At 39.8% G+C, this 23,571-nt stretch overlaps 1 protein-coding gene across 1 annotated transcript; it reads left to right on the top strand.

Annotated features, from left to right (window-relative positions):
* The first annotated feature begins 4,812 nt into the window (after positions 1 to 4,812).
* sema3ab (sema domain, immunoglobulin domain (Ig), short basic domain, secreted, (semaphorin) 3Ab) lies at positions 4,813 to 17,136 on the top strand. Its single transcript, XM_062420029.1, has 17 exons — positions 4,813 to 4,971; positions 5,402 to 5,464; positions 8,040 to 8,159; positions 9,269 to 9,359; positions 10,120 to 10,239; positions 10,593 to 10,735; positions 11,791 to 11,905; positions 12,029 to 12,098; positions 12,210 to 12,354; positions 12,452 to 12,671; positions 12,787 to 12,878; positions 12,981 to 13,022; positions 13,651 to 13,808; positions 15,105 to 15,172; positions 16,028 to 16,173; positions 16,439 to 16,803; positions 16,882 to 17,136. Exons 1-17 carry the CDS (start codon positions 4,813 to 4,815, stop codon positions 16,988 to 16,990), a joined length of 2,226 nt encoding a protein of 741 aa, XP_062276013.1. The 3' UTR covers positions 16,991 to 17,136.
* Positions 17,137 to 23,571: the final 6,435 nt, after the last annotated feature.

Genomic DNA, 23,571 nt, shown 5'->3' with positions numbered 1-23,571 from the left:
CAACTCTCTCAGGGAGGCATTTTTTGAACCTCCAGTAGCATGAGCTCACGCAGCTCTTCAAACGTTTTCACCTTACTGGCTTGGCACCACTTGTCAAAAGGCACGCTTTTCTCCCTCGCAAACTCTACAAATGTCTGGGTGGCAGTTTTTTCACAGTTCCTACATTTTTGCCTATAGGCTTCAGGCACTAACTCGTAAGCACGATGGACAGTGGCTTTCACGAGCTCATAATCTAGACTGTCTTCTATCGACAGACAGTTGCAGACTTCCTGTGCTTTCCCCACCAATTTACATTGGAGCAGAAAAGGCCACACACTTTTGGGCCATTTTAATGTAGTAGCTATACGCTCGAATGCATTGAAGTAGGAATCTACCTCAGACTCTCTAAATGGTGGGACTAGTGCAATGTGCCTACTTACGTCGAAGCTATCATGAGCATGGGAACTAGGTGAGGGTGAGGAAGGGACTGAGGGCCCCACAACTACAGCGGCTCCCCGCTCTAACTCCAGAGCCCTAACCCTTAAGTGCATGGCTTCCACCTCCAACTCCCGTTGCCTCACTTCAACCTCCTTAATTCGCAGAGTTAATGTGAGTTCCTCTGCAGTCGTACCAACTGGTACTGGGAGGCCTGGAAGTGGGTCAGGAACACCAGTCAATTCACCCATCTCAGCTCCAACTGAAGGAGCATGGTCACCAAACAACCCCCTTTTACTCAGCTCCGCATGCAGGAGGTCCTTAATCTCCTGCTTTTTAGTACTTAATGGCACATGCACATCAAAGAACTCAGCAATCAGGATAAGGTCCACCTTTCTACACCGATCCAACTTGGCCTTTGTCGGACTAGTAGCAAAATCCTCCAATTTAAACTCCATATTGCCACCCCCCAAAAGAAAATCTGCCAACCAGAAAGCAGAGAGAGAGGGAAAAAAACAAAACCTAAATACTCACCAAAGTTACCCGATGCACCGACAGACAAAGAAAGAAACGAACGAGCCCCCAAATCATGTTACGACCCTGGCCTAGGGAACCTGGGCCCAACATGATTAAGAGTCCCCGCTCTTCCCATCCCCAAGAATGTGCCGCCAAACCATGGTTGAGGTCCAGAAATCAGCCGTTTATTTCATTCAATACGGACAGGAGAAACAAATGCCCAAAACAACAAACAAAACTGCTCAAGCTGGCCCTGATCTTAATCTGCACAGAAAAACAATAGAAAACAAAAGACAAAACTTAAACCTAACTCCTCAATTTATAAACAAGAGAAAACGGTTCAAACAAAAAGAAAGGGCTTCTCCTCCCTACTGTTGGCTATCCGGACAACAAATAGTCACATGTTAAATACTTCACATTGATCTTCAAAACGGATTAAAAGTGTGGATTTTTGGCTTGAAATTACAGGTTAAACAAGAGAAAAGTGACAAGCATGTGTTACTTAATGCATGCATACCCACCTGTTATAGTTAACCAGAGGGGACACCAGTTCAGACATGTATGGCCTGCTACCATGGCTTGGAAACATCCTGTTTCTTTCCAATAACACACACCACAGCATTCTACATAAACACACATACACATGAAAAGATCCACACACAATACCCATGGAGTATCTGTCTCTGGATGATTAGCTTTAAATAACTTAGGGGTAGTCTCTGTTGAATGGTCTGTTGCCATGGACACTACTCCCATAGACTCATCTCACAAACCAGAGACCAGTGTATGTTTATGGTGGGTGGATATGGTGATGCGCTTCGCCATTCTCTCACAGGGGGATGCGATTTGAGAAGTGAGGTGTAGTCATCATGTTTGTGCAGTTTCCCACAATTCCTCAACACCCTAGGGTTTATAAAACAGGTTAAGCAGGGGCCAGAAATTACTTATTTCCTTTAGGTAAATATATATATATACAAATTACACAGTTAGTGTTGCTGGTAGTTTATTTTAAGGACCAGAAGGGATCCTTCTTTTTTGTTTTTCCAAGAGACTCATCACTGTGCATCAGTGTGTCGCTGGGTTCCTAGAAGTAAGGTATGTGCTAGGATATACAGAACCATGTGTATTTCTTACAGTTCTGTTGAGCACAAGTAAAAATATCATATGTGGAGGAAGGCTTCTCTATCTTTCTCTCCCACACACAAATGCAGCCTTGGTGCAGGTGAAAAAGGGTCAGAGGTAGCAGGCGGGTGTTATTGTTCTGTCAGTGAAGGGCTTACAGTGGATCCACTAATGATTGATCACCATGGCTACATAGGAACATAAATCTGGGACACAGCTTTGGACTGGACTGAGCTGCACTTTTACAGCAACTTCTTCTGACCTTGAGTTTCTTTCCATTTTTAAGATGGTGGCTGTGTTATGTGAAGTCCAATAATCCTTTCACAAAATTGAATTACTCATATTCCAAATTAACTGACCAAATAACGTCCCAAATCAAGCAGAACAGTATCTACATACACATAAAAACATTTGATGCAAGCAAATACTTTAAATAGTGGGAAGCATTTCTGTGTGAAGTATTCAAAGGTATACAGCTCTGGCTTGCATTACTACTGTGTGTCTTACCCAGCTTTTTGATTTGTAACTATTCCCATTATGTATCAGTCACTATAGACTCAATCTGTTCTTTACAACTTCAAGAATGCTCTCAAATCCCTGTGGACTTATTAAGTCAGGTTTATATGTTAAAGTTCTCAGAAGGCTTTGGAGTGGGGAGTCAGAGTGCCCGAGGGCTGGGTCACACAGCACCATGAGTTTATATTTAGTAGACTGTCTAAATCATCCCCCATCAGTGCTGAGGCACAGGAAACCAACTAAATCACCAAGACAATAACAATAAAGACAGGGTGTCAACCCATTGTATATTACCATCCTGTGTGTGCAGCAGATGTGAATGAGACATGAATGTATGTACATGCATTTCTGTTATTGAAAAAAGTCTGCTTCAGACTGAAAGTCAATGCCAAAATACTACATGTAGATGAGGAAATTTGTAACTAGAGCCAAGTGGTTCTCCTTTTTCTTATTCCTGCAGTTTTGTTTCCTCACCCTTTGAAATGTATTTATCTTTTTAAATCCAACCTTTTTCATATGTCTCATCACCCTCTATATTTTCCTATTTATGGCCATCATTACCAACATACTCTAAGCCCCTAAATGAGTATATCCATTAGCTCAACTCTTCACAGCCTGTTTATTTAAAACAGCTGAACAGTTTTATATAAAACATTGACTGAATTTACATGTAGATAATAATGTTTCTATATACAGTATATCATTATAAGTATGGTTTTATTAATCCATTATGTTTTTATGCCATGGGGAATGGGTAAACAGTAAAAACAAAAGTCCAGTGCCACCATTATTTTCCCACTTTTACTATTCCCCATAAAGCTTTTTATCTGCTTTCTTGAGTAACTTTTGTACAAGAGACTAAAGATGGCAGGATATCAAAAAATAAACCAATTAAAAGGCCTTTAATTTGTTTCTTTCTTTCTGAGACTACAGCTGCCAATTTTGTTGAAGAACATTCATGACCCATGTTTTCCCCCTAAATTTCTTAGTAAAATTAGAGAGTTTATGAAGAGACAATTAGGTCGAATTGACGCCTCTCTACTACAATTTTCTTTTCTTTTAAATAGGTTTGCTTTAGCTTGTGTCTTCTCACTCTCTTGGGTTCTGACACACTTCAGAGAGGGGGCATTCTCCCTGTTAAAACATTCATGAGCTTTTTTGTTATTTACTCCCCGAGAAAAACAGAGAGAGAGGGAGAGAGCGAAAGTACCAAAGGAATCAGTTCTCTACAGTTCCATAACTCTCCACCCTTTTGTGTGGGTGGTCAATGGGAGGGGGTCATAGTGTGGTTAGACGTTGCGGGTGAGAACAAAATGTGAGAAGGAAAGAGCATGAATATGTGTGTGTCTGTGTGTGTATGCACGTCAGACAATTGGTCTCATAATGCCATAGTCATAATGCCACCTTTAAAGGTTGTTACGGTAATGAGATCTTCAATGTCCAATTGTGACAAGTTAAGCTTTCCACTGTGAAAGCAAATGTCACTTCTTCAGACTTGGCAGATCCTTGGATTACACAGCAAAATGTGAGCTGTTGCCCGTTGTTACGTGTTGCTGTGGTTAGGAGTAATCCTACAGTTTGGACTGCGGAATATTAGCAGAGTAACATGACATTATATATTCCTCCCAGTTTTCCACTGTGAGTGGAGTTCTGCTTGGCTGCTCTGGTCAAGGTCACTTCCCCATGCAGACAGTTTGTTCGTTGGCTCCTAGTGCTGGCATTACCTGCCCAGTCCACTTTGGCTTGGCAGTGCCTCCTCACTATCTGTCAGTTGCCTTGCTTGGCCCAGCTGCACAATTTCTAGCCCTGAGATCATTTTGTAAAGGGAAATGGATCATCATTTCACACACAAAAAATGTGTACAATTATGAAGGGGAGAGCACCACTATATAGGCGAAACAACCTAATCTAACATTAAATTGTATTTATTCAGCATACAAGGCTCAAGGCATAAAGCAGTGATCTTCAAACTGTCAGTGTATGTGACACATTAAAACAGAGCGGACAGAATAGTGAATGGAGAGGTGAAGTTGTGGTCACAGGAATTCTAGGTGGTTGGAGATGTTGAAAGGTTTTCTAAAACAGTCACTGAAAATTGAATGAAAACATTTAAAATAAATGTTGACCTGATGGATTTTCTACAACTGAAGCATTTTCATGCTGCTCTCAGTTAATTTCATTTTCATAAAAAATATTATCGAATTATGCTGATCATGACTTTTCTTTCCTCTTTTCTCTGCAGATATGTTGGGGTCAAACAACCTTGTGACGTTTGAAGGGCTGGCCAACAGTTCAGCTTACCACACCTTCCTGTTAGATGAGGAGAAAGGGAGACTTGTGGTGGGAGCCAAGGACCACATCTTCTCCTTTAACCTCCTCAACATTAGCAAAGACTACGCACAGGTAAAAACAATGTTGGTTTTTCTGTCTGTCTGTCTGGCAGTTTCAAGCATTCATCCATCCATGACTGCAAGTCTGTTCGCGCGTCTGACCGACTTAATACCTGCCTTGAGTGTGTGCATCTTCATCCTGAGTGCCAGTCAGGGGCTCAGATATCCTGGGACTCACTTTTCTGTTTCTACAGAAAAGTGTCTTATGAATATTTCAGACCAGTACTGTCACACACGATCACACGCTGTGCCAGGCATGTTAGCTGTTCTCTGCTCACCTGGATGAATAATGGAGCAAACTGAAACAAAGTGGATAACAAATCGCATCTTGACCCCTTCAACCCTTATATATACACATGCCTGCACACAAGCTGTAGCTCTATTGACTGACTCTGTGGAGTGATTCTTTTATAACATGCTTAGTAACTGTGTCTGTGTTGCAGATCCCTTGGCCAGCTTCTCCTACCAGAAGAGATGAATGCAAGTGGGCAGGAAAAGATCTTTCAGTAAGAACTAAAATCATCCATCTTGCATGTGGGTGTCAGCATTTTGCCCCTCCATCCCCACAGGTGTTTTAAATATGTTTGTTCTCCTTGTACTAACAGAGATGTGCAACTCTGCAATTCTCAAAGTAATGCTCACATTTTGCACTAGTTGTTTCACTGTGATCACATGGCCTATGTACTCCATATATACTGTATATGGCATTTTCATTGCAGACAATAAAAGGTTGCTTTTTTATCTTTTAGCTTGTTTCCCTAGTGTGTTGACACATCCAACCTGTCATAGGGGCAACACACTGCCTAGCTAACCATAGGCCTGATCATAATCTCGGAGTCAAGAAATAGGCCATCCTTTTACCATACCTTTCTGTTTGTGTTGTTGAATTTAAAAGTATGTGTGTTCATAGAGGTATTTTCCTCAACAAACACACCAAAACTAGAGGTGCCCCTGACTCACTGTGAATTGAATTTAAATTGGAAAGACTCATGTACCCATTTTAAATTAGAGGAACTGCTGTCTATTGGGACTTAAGTCTTCAAACACTTTCAGTTTAGCTACAGTAATGAAGAAAGCTCAACTACATTACAAACTACTTCATAAAGCATCATGAAGAGCATTAGTATTATCAGTAGTATTGTAGTATAGTATTGTCATCTTTTACATATACATAAAAACACTGGAATCACCCTGAATGTCTCGTTATTTGTTTAGGGTAGTAATGTTTCATTAGATCTGATGAGCTCAAGTTGAAGCTGATACAAAAAATTAGTTGTTGTGGCTTTAAGATCCAGCCACTTTTTCAGACTCCTTACCTCACTCAACCCTTGCATGGCAAGCCGAGCATCACATCTCCCTGTATCTGGCAGAGTGCAGTTTTAAAGCAGCTTGTGTGGTGTGGTGAAACTTTATGTAAACACACTGAGAGGTTGTTTCTCCTCAACCCCCCCCACCGCCTGCCCGTCCGCAAGCTGCGTTATGAATTCTATCTTCAATAGGGCCTAAGGCAATGGACTGGAATGTAAAATCATGGCATTTCTGTTTATGCCTCAGTTCACAGCCTGAGCTTTGGCCACATCAGGGCAAGCTCTCCTATTTCCTTCTATCCTTTTGTATGGCTGATTTGAATGGCCATGAAGTCATTTGTCTGTTTTCTGTAAACATTGTGGCATGGATGAATAAGGTGCCCTGAGGGGTGGTCTTTCCGTTATAGAGTCAGAGGAGAGTGAGAATTAAAGGGAGGTGGAGTGTGATGTAGAATGAATTCACTGATGGCCACTGATGCATTGAAAGCAAACACCTCTGGAAATGAAGCAAACAGGAGAAAAAGAGATAGATGGGTGTGAAAGGTGTGACAGTCCACCCACAAGCGAGAGGAAAACTGTATATCCCACATTTCCTATAGCAAATGTGTTTATACATTATCACCTTTTCTGTATCATGATGCTAAATATTCAAATATGTCATAAGAACCACAGTGCAAAGAGACCCCACAGATTCTTACAATAGTTTGTTATCAATAATGTTCATTACTCACATTTTAAATATGTCCAATATCTTGTAAATCCAAGAAAAGATATTACTGAAATGACAACAAAAGCTTACATAAACACAGGCTGCTGTTTGCTGATGACCTAGTAAAGCCAGATCAACGTAGTCATGCATACTTTGTGGCATTATTCTCTTTTTTCTGTTTTTCCCCCTTTTTTTCTTTTTGAATATGTGATGACACATTCAGTTTTATTTGAGGTCAAGTCTCAAGCACGTGCTGTCAGAGCACGAGGAAATATATGTGCCATATGGCACCAGAGAAAAATATATACAACACATACAGATGCCTGTTGTGCCACACATGAAAATAAATAAACTAAAATGGAAAAATCCCAGATCTGCAAGATTACACATAATAATACTAAGCACAGCCACATAATCCAGAAAAATACTTAATATCCCTTTGTCAGTACATAATCATAAAATAAAGCCACAAGAGCCCAATAGAAGGCAGAATCAAGAACAGCACTACTGACAGACTGACAGCTGGCCAATATACTGTAGGTCTGCACAATTCTGCTGTAGTAAACTCTGTCTTGGTATAGGGTTATTATTATGTTTGGCTTCCCTTCTTCATGGATTACACAGCTCTGAGGCCAGAAATTACAGATGTCACTGAATTCATAGAGAAAGACTGAATTGTGTATTTATGTTGTGGTGTAAGCTGAGGAGGTGAAAAAGTACAGTCATGGATGATCATGCTTAATCTGGTCATTGATTATTTCCAGAATTATTACTCAGCATTGTGCTGTGATACAGTGGGTCAACTCTAGGGAATTACAGTAGATTGCAGTCAGCAGTGCTCTCTCCTATCATCACAGATCTCTCTAAATAGTATTGGATTTTCCTCTATAAGATATCTGACCTCTTTGCAGATCAACACTAAAATGGGTTGACTTGGGTGACCCAAATGTGCTTAGTGCTTAACCATGTCACTAGTGAATATTGTCAGAAGACTGTAAAAATGGTTGCAATGGTGAAAAATTCCTGTCTCACTGATTCATCTGTTCTTTATTGTTGGCCCATCAGAGGGAGTGCTCAAATTTCATCAAGGTGTTGCAGCCATTCAACCAAACCCATTTATATGTGTGTGGGACAGGAGCCTTCCACCCTGTGTGTTCCTACCTGGAGGTGGGAAGGAAACCAGAGGTATAAGCACATGTCACCTTTATCTTTTTTTGTAATATATTTTGTATAAGTATTTGTTTAAAGTTGTGAAGGATCATGTCTAGTTGGGAGTGAGTGCATTCTATTTTAAATGATTTGCTAAGTATATAAAAATGGTTTCATTCAGCAAAATGAGGTGGAAAATTGAATATGGGTTTCCATAGTCTGCAGGATTTCCAATTCATCACTCTAATATGGAACCACTTTGTGTGTGTGTGTGTGTGTGTGTGTGTGTGTGTGTGTGTATGTGTGTGTGTGTGTGTGTGTGTGTGTGTGTGTGTGTGTGTGTGTGTGTGTGTGTGTGTGTGTGTGTGTGTGTGTGTGTATTTGGTGTTTTCATTTGAGTATGAGAGAAGGAAATTTCTCTTTTCTTTTTGTTACTGAGTCAGACTTTTAAAATGTGTGTTTCCTATTCATTAGACAGCTATTTACAGACAATTAAGGGAGGGAAATATCTCTGAAAAAAGCCATCTACTGTATATAGATCGTAATCTAGAAATGTAATTCATATAATGAGTTCCTATGAGTATCAAGGTCATACAGAGTGATGAGATATATTGTTTTCAATCTCAATCCTTTTCTGTTACATTATATGCCAGAGGAAACATGGTTTAAACATACTTTATTCTGTATGACAATATCCTCTTTGTCTGCTTGTTAAAATGGCTCTTTGAAACAAACCACAGTATCATTTGTCATCAGGTGATTACTATACCATTATATTATTCTGTGAATCCGCATAATAAATTTGAGAACTTCATGGTCTGGAATAAAATTTAAAATGCAATTTCATATCATAATATTTTTAGACCACTTAGTAAGCATTTGTAATGATCTCTTGACTGAGTGCAACATTTGGATTTAGAAGCTTAAACAAACCAACTAATCCTAAAATAAATTACTCCATGGTGTTTTTTATTTATTTTTTATTTTACATTGACCGATTGTTTTTCAATGGTTTTCCTTAAACCTTAATGTCATGCCATGTTTTTAATTCATACTGAAGCTGCCTTTCTGAGTAATCTGTACCTTCAATGCCTGTATTTGACAGCTCTTTACTAGTTCTGTAACTTTCTGTCTCTCTCGTCCAGGACAGCTTGTTTAGACTGGAGTCTCACACAGAAAATGGGCGAGGGAAGAGTCCCTATGATCCAAAGCTGCTCACTGCATCCATGCTAATTGGTGAGTTTAAGACAGGATGCACTTTGCTGCTCTTCTGTGTGTTATAGCAAGCTCACATAAAAACATGGGAGGCCTGAGAAACACCCTCTGCCTTGCCCTTTCATTTTAGAAGATATATAGGGTGTAAAATAAATTCCTGTCATTCATTACAAGTGGATCTGCTCTGTAGTTGATATTTACACACCATGAACCCTTCATTGGCAGAGCTGTAAACTCTATTTCAATCTTTGCCTCCTTTAAGTGCTGGGCGTGTATGGCAGATGACACTTTTTTAGGGTTTTCTTTGCATTGAATCCACCGTTTTTGGTTTATAGAGCAAGACTGTGTGCACATGACTTTTCTCTCTACCCTCAATTATTGCCAGTCACATTGTGTTATATCACACCGTTTAACCTACCAGATGGCCATTTTCCAGTCCATCACCCCTGATCTCCTCTCCCCTTTCTCTCTCTCCTCTCACCAGCATTATTATGTACTCCCCCTGTCTCACACGTCTGCCCTGTCCCTCCTCATCTGTTCTCCCATCCGTTCATCTTTCCCTCACCTCTGTTCTCAGCCCTGCCTACTGTTTTAATGTCAATTTCACACTCGTGATGCTCATCACGTCAGTCACCGTCTGTGTTTTCTCTCAGGCTTTCATGTCTACCTGTACAGCTAAGCCCCAGAACAATTCCTCAGACTTTAACACCTGCATCACTGGGGAGAAATCACTCCGATCTAGTGTTACTATGCTAACACACTTCACTCTTCTTGTTGTCAGATGGGGAACTGTATGCTGGAACATCAGCTGACTTCATGGGGCGAGACTTCGCCATCTTCCGCACACTTGGCACGCATCACCCAATCAGGACAGAGCAGCATGATTCCCGTTGGCTCAATGGTAAGAAGAGGAAAATCATTATCCATATCTCTTTTTGAATCATATTCATGACTATCGAAAATTGAAAATTTTCATCGGTGGCTGATAGTGACGCATCTGATGATGCTGTTTTTACTGCCTCAAGGGTCTGCTCTTGCTCCTATTTTATTTTCTACTGCATATGCAACCATTGTGCTTTTAAATTGTTGTTTTAGTATAACTTTTTACTTTTATTTGGACAACACTTAACTGTACTCATTTGACACTTCATGGTAAATGCTTTTTTATTGTGAAGCACTTTGTAACTCTTTAAAAAAATACTTATTATATAATTTTGTTTATCTCAAATGTGTGTGTCTCCATGTATGTTGCAGATCCCAGGTTTGTGGGCGTTCATCTGATTCCAGAGAGTGACAACCCTGAAGATGATAAAATCTACCTGTTCTTCAGGGAGAATGCTATGGATGGAGAGCATGCTGGGAAAGCTACACATGCACGCATCGGCCAGCTGTGTAAAGTACGCATACACTCAGCCACGTGTCGAAGCAAACATGCACTCACATAGGCTGGCTCTCGCAAAGAGGAATTTAGACACACACAAAAGGAGACACACATGCTCACACCAGCATTATGTGAAATAGCTTCTGTATCTGGAAAAACACTTCACGGGTGTCTGAGTGGCTTTCATTCTTACAGCTTTCAGAAGCTGTTATAGTACAATAACCCCTGTGAAGACGGAAACCTGAGAGAAATGTTAAATGTCACCAGAACCTGAGAGGCAAAGACACTGTCAATGGCAGCACTGTTATCCTAATGCCAGGCTTTGGCACTGATTGGGCCTGCTCCACTCACTAGCTCCAGGGGATGGTTATGTTAAATCGCTGGCCCTGTAGCAGCTTTCACATTCCAAATCATATTTGTATTTTTTAAACAGGAATATGCCAAGCTGACTGCAGATCAGTGAGTGATGTCCAGCCTTAGCATCCCATTTAGCTGCATGTCGTGCTTTCTTCATAACAGCCTGATTGCCCAGAATGTCAGGAATCTGCTATGCTTAACACAAGACAAGCCATCCATTATGCAAGTTGCGGTATTATTTGGGCCTGTGCATATTTGGACACATTGTAATTTACTGTCATAAATCAACACCAAGTGGGATAGGTTTTTATGTGCCAGCAATTCGTGCCTCTGTGTTTGTGCGCAATGTTCCAAAAAACAAACACAATAATGTGAGGCACAAAGGCATATATTAAGAGTGTGTACTGGAACTTATGTAGACATCTTCTGTCTATACAAGACATAGACTATACAATGATAGGTTTGTTTAATAAAGTAATATTAAAAAAAACATTCTGCTTTCCAAATATATTATCAACCTTAATTAAACGTTTATTTTTCCAGATAGTCTGTCAATTAATGGTATCCCATGGTCACGTATAGGTTGGAAATGGTAAAATAACTGTAACGCATTACATAATACATTTATTGCCTTTTTTTCCTCTGAAATTTAAAATTAACTGCTTGTCTGAGTTTTACAAATGAGTGAACTTCTGCCTGTCATCTGTCCAACAGAATGACCTGGGTGGTCACAGGAGTCTGGTAAATAAATGGACCACATTCTTGAAGGCCCGACTTATTTGTTCTGTGCCTGGCAGTAATGGAATAGACACACACTTTGATGAACTACGTGAGTGAATGTTCCCTCATCTTAAAACAAGGTTACACATACATTATTTGCATAAGATGAATTGCCATCTTTTTAGTGTAGAATATATCTGTAATATATGTCCACCTTCTCTTTGGCTTTCAGAGGATGTTTTTCTTATGAGCACAAAGGATCCCAAGAGCCCAATCATATATGCAGTATTTACCACCTCCAGGTACTGTGGCTTAGATTGTGACAGTTTTGGCCACAAACACTGATGGCATGACACATTTTCAACAACAATCTGCCCCCCTTATCTGATTCTTTTTCTGTTTTTTCCCATTAGCAACATCTTCAAAGGTTCAGCTGTGTGTATGTACAGCATGACAGACATAAGAAGAGTGTTTCTGGGTCCTTACGCTCATAGAGATGGACCCAACTATCAGTGGGTGCCTTTCCAGGGACGTGTTCCTTACCCACGACCTGGCACAGTGAGTGTGATAACCTTGACTTTTGAGTAGGATCTTTAAGTAATTTTTCCTATTTGTTGCTTTATAAATGTTAAGGTAATTACAATTTTCTCCACAGTGCCCTAGCAAGACATTTGGAGGATTTGATACAACCAAGGACCTTCCTGATGAAGTCGTAACCTTTGCCAGAAGCCATCCAGCCATGTTCAATCCTATCTACCCGATTAACCATCATCCAATCATAGTCAAAACAGATGTAGACTATCAGTTCACCCAGATAGTGGTAGATAAGGTAGAGGCAGAAGATGGACAGTATGACGTCATGTTCATAGGCACAGGTATATTTACATTTGCAAACGGAAAAATTAAAACTTTAAAGAGATAATGAGTGAGTGAGCATGTACTATAGACCACATATTAACTCAGGAAATGTGTGCTTTCATTGTGTGCTAGACATGGGGACAATTCTGAAAGTCGTGACCATCCCCAGAGGCTCCTGGCATGACCTGGAGGAAGTCCTACTGGAGGAAATGACTGTCTTTAGAGTAGGTTATTCTCTCACCACTTGTATTACTTCTTCACATCATATAGGATAATGGCATTGTCAAATAGTGTTTTTTTTAACATTTCAGTATTATTTCTTACAGGAGCCAACAGCCATTAGATCAATGGAACTTTCGACAAAACAGGTTTTGATTCTTATTGTCAATACACAATTTTAACATGCATGATTTAACATTGCAACACATGCAGTAGGTGAAAGCACTGTAGCCTTAGCAGAGACACCAAATTAATATCAGGTTAATTCTGAATAAAACAGGAAAATGCAGATATAAGTGAATGACAGTATATGACAAATGTCATATGTGACTACTGTTTGTGTGTGTCTAAAGAAATCTCAGTGGTTTAGAGAGTGAAAGCTTTTCAGACACACCTTGCTGCTGGGCTGAAAGACAGAACAAAGATATGTTTGTCTGCACTTTTCAAACACGTTCAGATGAACTAACATGTTATCACACAAAGATCTCAATTGCTGGCTTTAAAACCAAAGAATTAGGTCATCAACTTAAATTGCAGGGAGAGATATAAGACCACAGCTAACTGACAGGTAGGAGAGTGCTGAGCACCTGTAGTAAAGTGGTCTGTCCACATTCCTTACTTGTATTCTCACTTCCTTAACTACCATAGGCTAAGCCAGAAAAGGTGTATTACCCAAATGACACCATTTATGCAGGCTTAAGACCTAAATTTTGTCTCTAAAGACATACAATATCTGATTTTGAAATTTGAGGGATTTTTTCTCCTCTATTTCCACAGCAACAACTGTACCTGGGCTCAGACATTGGTGTGTCCCAGATGCCTTTGCATCGGTGTGAGGTTTATGGGAAAGCCTGCGCTGAATGCTGCCTGGCCAGAGACCCTTACTGTGCATGGGATGGCACTGAGTGCTCCAGATACTTCCCAATGGCAAAGAGGTACAGAATACATACTCTACATTCATACTGGTCATGCTGCTATGCTGCCATAATGTTTAACAAGCTGCTTAACACCTTGTATACACTGACAAAGTGCTTCAAAACAGTGAGCAGCAGGAATTTGTGAAATTTGCTTACGATGCAATATGATACTTACAAACTACAGCATGACAGCAGATCTGGAAAGGTATACACACTGAATATAAAGTATGCTTTGGATAAATCAACACTTTCTCAAAGAGAAACCCACTGCAAAAGCCACAGTTCATATCATATGATATGAATGGGAATTCCAGCTGCCCCAACTCAACAGAAAGGTGTATTTGTGTTTTGCTTAAGAGCAACTTGCTTTATTTTTAAACATGACAAGAGTAGAACACATGTTTGAATCCTATTTGTTTAAGAATTACTTTTGGTTAACATACAGTATGAAGGGAAACAAAGATCAGATAGAAGGGTTTTCATGTAGACTGAGGACATATGCATTCAGGGCTCAAGGTAGGGCACGCTTACCGGATAATGCAGGCTTTGTATATTTGCCAAAACCCCCCAAAGCTACAGGGTCGTATTTCTACCAGAAAGCCAGAAATATAACCTGCCTCATGTGTTTACTGTAAATGAGAACCAATGTCAGTGATGTCTGGAGGCTGTCTGGGTGAACCAGGGGTGAAGTAGGTGTTAGAGGTTCACTTGTAGCAGTTGTAGTAGTGGACTGATCTGTATATGTATGTGTGTGTGTGTGTACTTGTGTGTGCTTACTGTACAGCCTCCCACTCATAGCTCCATGGGGCTTATTGATTTGAAAGCTAGCTGCACAGTATCAGGTTCTCGCTGTTAGTTGGACTCTAGAGTCCAACATTCAGAAATAAGGCAACCAGAGCAAACTCTTACCTCCAATTACCAACACACCAACACTTTGTTAAAACAATGAGAGGCAGGGGGGGGTGAAGTTACCAGTTTGTTTTGGTGTCTCCATAGTTTCTTCAATTATTATTTACGGGAAAATATCCTCAGGGTTATGTTTGACAACATTTCCTGTGCATTTGCAACCCAGAGAGATGACAGACTGGAGCGATTGATTAGGTTTGGATTCCTCTGTCATACACACCCAGTAATTAAAGCTTTTCTACAATACTTTGGCTTTGCTTTGGCTTTCAATGATTGCTACACATCCAAAGCACTTTCAAATACACACCTACACATACAAACTCCCTGTGCATACATATTAACACACAGGTACAAAGAAGTAAATGTCTATGCTGACTCATGGAGGTGTTTATATTTTTGTTTCTGCAGGAGAACAAGGAGACAAGATATCAGGAATGGAGACCCACTCACACAGTGTTCAGATCTGCAACACCATGGTACATTTATAGAAAAAAATATGTTTGTGTGACTAAAGTAGTTGAGAAATTATGACAATAATCAAAACAGTGTTTAATAAAACATGTTTCTACTGGTTATAGTTCAGACATTATTACTATGGATAATAATAACGTGAAGTGTGATTTTGTTTTAAGGATTTAATTATATTTTAAATATAGAAATGGTCAAACCAGTTTCCCTTCACTGAAGTGATCAAAAGATTCTACATCATGTTGCGTCTGTGTATTTTTATGTGTTTCTGGTGGTGTGAAGCTAAGAGTCAGTCCATGTGAAATTGACAATTTACATGCTCAAGATTCGTCCAAACCCCCTGTCTGTCGCCAAGCTCTCCACTCTACTGCTCTGTTATTGGTCTTAGTTCAAAAACATATCTCATACTGTGGTCAAGTAAACAGTCTTACTCTCTACTTTTATTTCAATTAATTGGAAAAAAACAACAAAAACAAGGAGTTCAAGCACACAGACATATTTTACCACTTTTGATTGCACATTTTGCATTTCCCAGAATCTGAATTAGTTAATTTACAACGGGATTTAAGATTGACATTATAGTACAAAAACTCAACGTATAAGTATGGCACATACTTGACAGCATAAAACCGAGGTTGGAGTTATTGCCCATTTCCACAAATTACTGCCTCTGTGGTGGGGGCTGCCTATTCTAAAAATGATTGATAGTGTGATAAGAGAAGAGACAGAGACAGAATAATGGCACAAAATAATGTAAAATGCAAAACCAGTGATCAAACTTGCAACAAACTACAGCAATCATTTACTTACAGTAAACTAAAAGAAAAACTTGTATGACTGATATATTCTGATTGTTTCTCTAGATGAACTAAGCGGGCAGAAAACTCTTTTGGATAAAACTGTGTATGGTGTGGAGAACAGCAGCACTTTCCTTGAGTGCAGCCCTAAGTCACAGAGAGCTCTGACATATTGGCAGTATCAACGCTCCACCGAAGACCGCAAACAAGAGGTTGGCACTACCTCAGCAGCACACACTTAATCTATTTTGTTGAAAAAGACTGAAATACAATCTGTTTGCAGAACTGCTAAATAATGATGATGGTACTTCTTAATGAATAAATACATTTTGTGAAATGAGTCATCAGCTGGTTAGATTTCATGGCCACATGATATTATAATTGCTTATACTGAAATGTTGAAACTAATTTCTTTCCTTTCTTTATCTTTCTGGCCTTTACTCTTTTTCTGTCACTTAAACTTTTCTCATGTTGTAGATCAAATCAGAGGAACGTTTCATCCGCACAGACCAGGGTCTGCTGATTCGCACACTTAACAAGAGGGATTCTGGGATCTACCTGTGCCTGGCGGTGGAGCACGGCTTCATGCAGACACTTCTGAAGGTGACCTTAGAAGTCATTGACACTGACCGCCTGGAGGATATGCTACATCGTGATGAAGAGGCAGCTGCCAGTGCCCCTGTCCAGGACCTTTCTTCACCTCGAGAAACTCCCAATCAAAAGCTGTGGTACAGAGACTTCCTGTCTTTGGTCAACCACCCGACTCTGAACAGCGTGGATGAGTTCTGTGAGCAAGTTTGGAAGAGGGAGAGAAAGCACAGGAGGCAGAAAGCTCACCTGGTGCAGCAAGTACAAATACACCAGCAGCAGCAACAGCAGCAGCAGCAGCATCAGCAGAAGGTTGTAGTGAGCCCTCACAGCCACATGCATGCTCAAGGACTGGCAGCAAAGTGGAAACACCTGCAAGAGAGGCAGAAGGGGCGCAACCGCAGGACCCATGAACTGGAGAGGGCCCCCCGCAGTGTCTGATATACAGACTTTGACTTTATTGCCCAAACCTGAAAACCGCACCCAGTTCTCATTCTGTAACCCTGATTAACTTACCCAGTTTTTTTCCTTCATACTGAGTTACAGACGTTTTCCACAGTGACTGGATAGAAAATTAAAACGGAAATAGGTCCCTGGTCTGCCGGCTGGTGCGTAAACAGCCGTGTTTAAAGGTACACCAGTAAAGAGGACTGCAGGAAACAGGATGTTGTATTACAGCAGACCATAGGAGCATATTATCTCAGCTGGCCTCTGTGGCCTGAACACTGCAGGAGGACAGCATCAACCAGCACAAGAACTGAATATATAAACCCAACCTATAGACATGACTCACTCCATGTTGAGATGGCTGTGTCATTGGCATTGTCTCATGGCATGCTAATTAGGTGTCTGAAAATACCTGAAAATCTCTTTTCTACTACACAAATATGAAAGAAAAGGAGGTGGGATTGTGTTAAAAAAAACCCAGCCTGGACAGCGGAAATACAAGCACAAAATAGGTGAAGCTGATGGAAAGCACAAGATGGGTTATTTGCTATTACAGATACTTTAATCATTCAACATGAGACAGAAAAATGCCCGAGCACTGCACAAAACTGGGAGCAACCCTCACCACTTCTCAACAAATATAACTATGTAGCTAAGATGTGTAAATACTGTATTCTGTGACATCTCATACTAAAGGGAATGGCTTGCTTTTGTCTTGTTGCTTTATGTTGTTTTCCATGATAGAAATTTATTTATGAAAAAGTCTTTTGAAATCAGTTGTAAACATGGAGATTTTGAACTAGTCTGTGTGTCTACGCCCTAGATAAGCTTCCCAAACACAAACACAGGTTTTATTATTCTGGTTTGTTCATCTAGTTTTCTGTTTTGTTAGTTTTTTGGGTGTGGGGGTTGGCATCATCAAACTCCTTCCAGTATCAACAGTCATAAAATTGATTGTCACTTCGTAGGGATGTCTGCCAGCTGCATCATCTCAGTGCACGAAATGTTATATTGAGTTCTTCCATGTTGAATTAATTGTGCTTTGTATACCCTTTGTTTCCACTACATTCGTATTTATTGATATACAGTTATGTTCATTGTGAAAACATTTTCCGATGTGCTGTCTTTTTTTTCTTTCTCTAGAATGATCTATCTATAATTTGTCATTTGATTTGGTTATTTGAGTTACAGGACCAATCTCCTAAAATAACTGTATTATCAGAAATACTGTAATAAGACTGGAAATATCCATGAGTTATTTGTCAATATAGGCCAAAATGATATGCATTGTATATCACATGCACTTAGCAATAACCCAGTATCCATACTGTATTTTTCTTCAATGTTTATTGCCTCATAGCCATATTCTTCACAGGCAGCGCAGTATAACAACTACATTTCACTGCATGTTACATAAAAATCCTCTAGTTTTTGGGCATAACAGTTATTATTCAACACATAAACACAAACCTGGAATGTAGCTGTGAACATCATGTAAATATAAATACTATGCTCTATGTTTGACAAGTATGACACTGTGTACTAGTGCATGTGAATACTATTGTAGTGTTCCTGTTTTGCTATAGCAATGATATACTAGTCTGATGTTGTCACTGTTATTCTGTTGTTTTCTTATGCAGTACACAATATTAACTATTTCAAAGATGTAAATATTATTTCTGGTAGGACTTTAAACTGCATAATTGATAATTCCTGAGGTATGTATTAAAACAAAATATATAAACAAGATCCAAAAAGGATCTCACTGTGGATTTAAACATCTACAGTCCAGGTAACAATTAACAATGTCAGTGGTGCGTTGCAACACATCAGTATGTCAGATGTCTATTGAGTGTTTGCAAGCTTCATCAGCTTTTGGAATCCATGATGGAGGAATATGAGAAACAGCTGGAACCAGTCTTGAGAAAGTGATTTTAGGCTAACTAGGACAAGTTTTACACCAGCGTTGTGGAATTTTCAGTAGAGATGGGCATATGATAAGATCATCATTATGAAGAGATAATATAGGGTTCCTCATGGCATCAGTCTTGGACATACGGTGAAAGTGAGGAAATTAAGTGCTGCTGCTGCTGCTTTTTGGCATGATTGTGATGATGGTGATGTTATTCTACTGATCTAATAAATGTCTCTTCATAACGTGCTGGTTTCATTAAATCTATTTTTAATGTCCTTCTATCACTGTATGTGGTGAGTGAGAAGAAAAGTTTCCTGTGGCGTAGATGATCAGATTAGATTTTGGAGCACCTTGCTGTGCACATTTCCATATAAATGAAAAATACTTTTAGAAACTTGTATAACTTACCCTTAATATTGCGATTCATATAGTGAAGTGCTTTCTGTTATGTTGAAAGTGTTGTATACTCACATAGAAAAATGATGATTTGATTAGCTGAAGTAATTAATATGAATGGCTATATATTAAAAATCAGTGTGGTTAAGGAAGAATATCAGTCAGCTCAAGTGCCTCTTATTTTATAATGTGTACTGAATAGTACAGCGATGTACTATAGTGTGCCTCAAGCTGTAGAAGAATTACTGTAAGTTGTTATTAATACATTGATGTGAGATGTGATGTGAATAATACATGAGGGCTCCTACAGTTTTCAACTGAAACCCAGCTGTTGTATTTGCATACCAACAGTAGCTGGTGTTTAAAGATACAGTGCGTAACACAAACAGAACCAGTAGCAATAAAATTTAGAGAAAAAAAAGAAACAAACAATTATAAAAACAACCTTCTTTCAATAAATCCTGCATGTAAACTGTATCATACTACTGCCCCCTGGTGGCTGTTATAGAAAAGCACATTTTGAACCATTAATGGCAAAATATTTCATATTTGCCATCTGTTATATAGGACATAGTGACTTTTATTGGTGCTTGATATAGATGAAGCAGTTGTGTGGCTGTTCAAAACACAACAGATTTGTTGTATCACAGTAGTGCATCTGTTGACATATTTGGTCACCTTTAGTCCAAGGTCAAAGGTCAGTCAGCATATGTCCCATATGGGCTTTGACCTTCAACTCCAAGGTTAGTTCAACTGCTGCTCGGGGAGCTTGTGAGTTTCAGTCTGAGCTGCCTCAGGTGCTTCAAGTAGAAGATTACTGAGAGGTGTGTCAGAATTCACACAGTTTTCATCTGGGGGAAATGGAGAGAGAGGCTGTGGACAAACAGATGCATGAGAGTGTGTGTCAGTATTAATATGATAGATTTTTGAGCCTGAAGAAACTAGTATCTTTATCAGTGTTTTCTTGAAATTAGTTACTGCTGTTCTTAAGACACATCACTTTGTGCGGAAGCTGTATTTGTCTATCTGTCTATGTGCGAAGTCTGCTGCGTCTATTACATAACTACCCCAAGTTAGTTGTCATGCTTGGTCATGACCTGACTTTGTGAGGCTGCTCTTGACCATGGACATTTACTGTATACAATTTGATATGAAACGATGAACAGTGTATGTACTAAACCATACCATGCCATACTATAAAAATATTTAGGCATTACTATAACATTGTATTCGATTTTAACCCAAACCAAATGCAAAGACTGCAGAAAGAAAGACAGGGATGGATGCAAAGTTTATTGTATCCCTATGAAACAAAATTCCTGCATGCAGTCATATTTTGTGGCTTTTCCCCATCTGCTTCCATATGCAAAAGGAGCTTGATAGGATTTGTCTTTGACATTACATTCAGACCTGTGTGACACAGAGCAAGACTGCCCTCTGGTGGCGGAGAAGAAGGTTCAGCTCCAACATCACACTCAGCCTAATGGAAAATAGCAATTCCCCCTTTGACACCCTGCCAAGGCCATGGATGAATGAAAAGGACCGCCCTGATACACAAAGGACCACTACACTCAATGGAAAAACTGACACATGAGTGACAGTGACAATAGAGAAATTAGGGAGTAGGTAATAACCTTCTTGTTGATGTTTTTATTGAGCCGAAACTGCTCTGGTACTTTGAGACTGTTTATTTTTGGAGATTGTTGGTCAGTAAAGAAGTTTAGGTTTAGTTTTAAAAGCTTTGAAAGGAGTTAAATGATCTCAAATGCACATGTCTCAGAGCTCAAGTCAATTCAATAGATATAAACTAGTTTTGAGGAAGCAGATAAAACACTCTTCAAGAGGTATACAACAAAAAAAATGAATATTATATACCACAATACCATTCAAAAGCACAGAGTAACACCATAATATATGTCTGAATTAATGATATGAGACAGAGTAACTGGGGAGACTTTCATAGAAACCTTTGAATGCCTACCTTGTCTGTTCTATCATGTGAAACCCATCTTGGCCCCATATACGTGGACTCTACAAGAGAACAGTCACGAAAAAGGTGTGCCTTAGGACTCATCTGGCAGACAGCTGAGCGAATAATGTAAAAGACACTTTTTGCATGCAGACACACACAGTGCATTAGGCTCATCTCCTCAGACACTCATCATCTTTTACTGCAGCTTTGGGAAAGAGGCATCAATGTATTCGCTTTTATGGGGAGTCTTGGAAAAAAGAAATGGAGTAGAAATAGTCATTTATTGTACACTAATGAGAATGCACTGGGTTTGACACTTCACTAGGCCCAGTAGGGTTCTGCTGCAGACATGTACATGCCTGCACAGATAACTGAGGCGTTTCAGCTGGTCCGTTCTGGTAGAAAGACAACACACTGGTTTACCTGGAAGACTGATGGAACATTCTAAAAGCAGAAGTTTCAACAGAAACATTTAGTATATGCTATACATCCACATATTGTTGATATATATGAAACTACAGGCACTGATTAACCAAAAACTGTGCTACTTTCCTGAAAGCAGACACACCACACAGTTGGGAGACGCAGAAAGAGCTACATCACCTTTGGAGCCCCAGTGTGCAGCCAAATACGACCCACTCAGTCACAACATGTCTGACATTTACTCAACTTAAGATCGACCCCTGACGGCATCCAGCCCATTAGCCAGGCGAGAAATAACATTCATATGTCGAAGAGTATGGTATATCACAGTGCTTTCTGAATGAGGTAATGATCTATTATTTTCCCTCCAGCTGTCACTTATCAAAAGCTTGTGGCTTTCTGGCAGTGTCCTTGTCTGCCGTCAAAGAGTCAATAGTGGTGGTGGGTGTGTGTATATGTGAGTGTAAGTGTGGGTTTATGAAGTGATTTTCGGGAAAACCTAATTTAGCCTGCTGGCAGGCGTTTACTTGATCATCGGTGAATACTGCTTTGATGCGAGATCAGGTTTGTGTGTTTCTGTGTGTGCTGCTCTCCATCAGAATGTGGTAGCATGTTAACGTTGTGTTTGCATGCAGGACACACCCCTTGTCTGGGGTAACACAGAGGACAGTGGCTATGGCAGCTTGGCAGCAGCAATGCTGATGGTGTCTTGTACAGTTGGCAGGAACCTCGAGTGCCTCTCTGCTATGAGTGACACCATGGTGACACCAAGAGGTTTAGACTGGGGGTATGACTAATTTCCTGTATGGAAAAGACCAGCTCCAGTGTTGTCGCTTACTCAAAGTGTAGTCTGCATACTCTAGCTACAGACAGGGGACAAATTAAGAAAAAAAAACAAAACATAGTGTCTTAGTAAGGTGCTGGGCCACCACGTGCTGCCAGATAAGCTTCACTGTGTCTTGGCATTGATTCTACAAGTCTCTGACCTCAATTGGAGGTAGGAACATCATTCTTCTAAAATATATTTCCTTATTTGATGTTTTGATGATGGTGGTGGAGAGTGCTGTTTGACATGTTTGCCTAAAATCTGTCAGAGGTGTTCAAATGGGTTGAGATGTGGTGACCGTGAAGGCCATAGCATATGATTCACATACTTTTCATACTCATCAAACCTATTCAATGACCACTCGTGTCCTATGGATTGTCAGGGGCATTGTCATCCTGGAAGAAACCACTCCCATCAGAATAACAATGTTTCATCAAAGGATAAAGGTGATCACTCAGAACACCATTTTTTATTGACTTGTAGTGACCCTTCTCTTTGAGGGGGCAAGTGGACTCAAACCATGCCAGCAAAATGGCCCCAACAGCATGCCAGAGCCACCACTAGGGGTCTTGCCTTCAGTCCTGTACCAATTTTTCCTTTCATTTGTCCCCCATCTATATAACCCTAACCCTAAATGAAAGACTGATGGGAACAAAAATGTTACAAAAATGATTCAGATTATGTCAAAACTGTGTTTTTATTGTTACTCAATACATACCACAAAATTACACTGTAATTTACAGTTTTGACAGTTCACAAGTATAAACTTAATTTTTTTAATTCAGAGAAGGATCTGTCAGTTTATTTCTTCCAGACATTTGATGGAGTCAGCTTTGGAACAGCTTACAGATCTAGTAAACAAAAGAATTGGGAAATCTTTTGATCTTCATCTTCACTAGTTCACACTTGACAAATCGAGTGCACTGATAAACATACAATTATATTTGAATAAACTTAGCCATGAATGGTCAATCAAACTAAGTCTCTTTGTAAGCTCCTTTGAATTGTTTATCCAGAGGCAGTTATACAAGCTCAGTAAATCA

Source organism: Scomber scombrus, chromosome 6 (genome assembly GCF_963691925.1).
Source record: "Scomber scombrus chromosome 6, fScoSco1.1, whole genome shotgun sequence".
Taxonomy (NCBI): domain Eukaryota; kingdom Metazoa; phylum Chordata; class Actinopteri; order Scombriformes; family Scombridae; genus Scomber; species Scomber scombrus.
This window is presented reverse-complemented; position numbering and strand designations above follow the sequence as displayed.

Coding starts and splice junctions, on each gene's coding strand:
- sema3ab (XM_062420029.1), top strand. CDS start 4,813: ATGTTGGGGTCAAACAACCTTGTGACGTTTGAAGGGCTGGCCAACAGT. Junction 13,809..15,104: donor TACTTCCCAATGGCAAAGAG/GTACAGAATACA, acceptor TTGTTTCTGCAG/GAGAACAAGGAGACAAGATA. Junction 16,174..16,438: donor CCGAAGACCGCAAACAAGAG/GTTGGCACTACC, acceptor CTCATGTTGTAG/ATCAAATCAGAGGAACGTTT.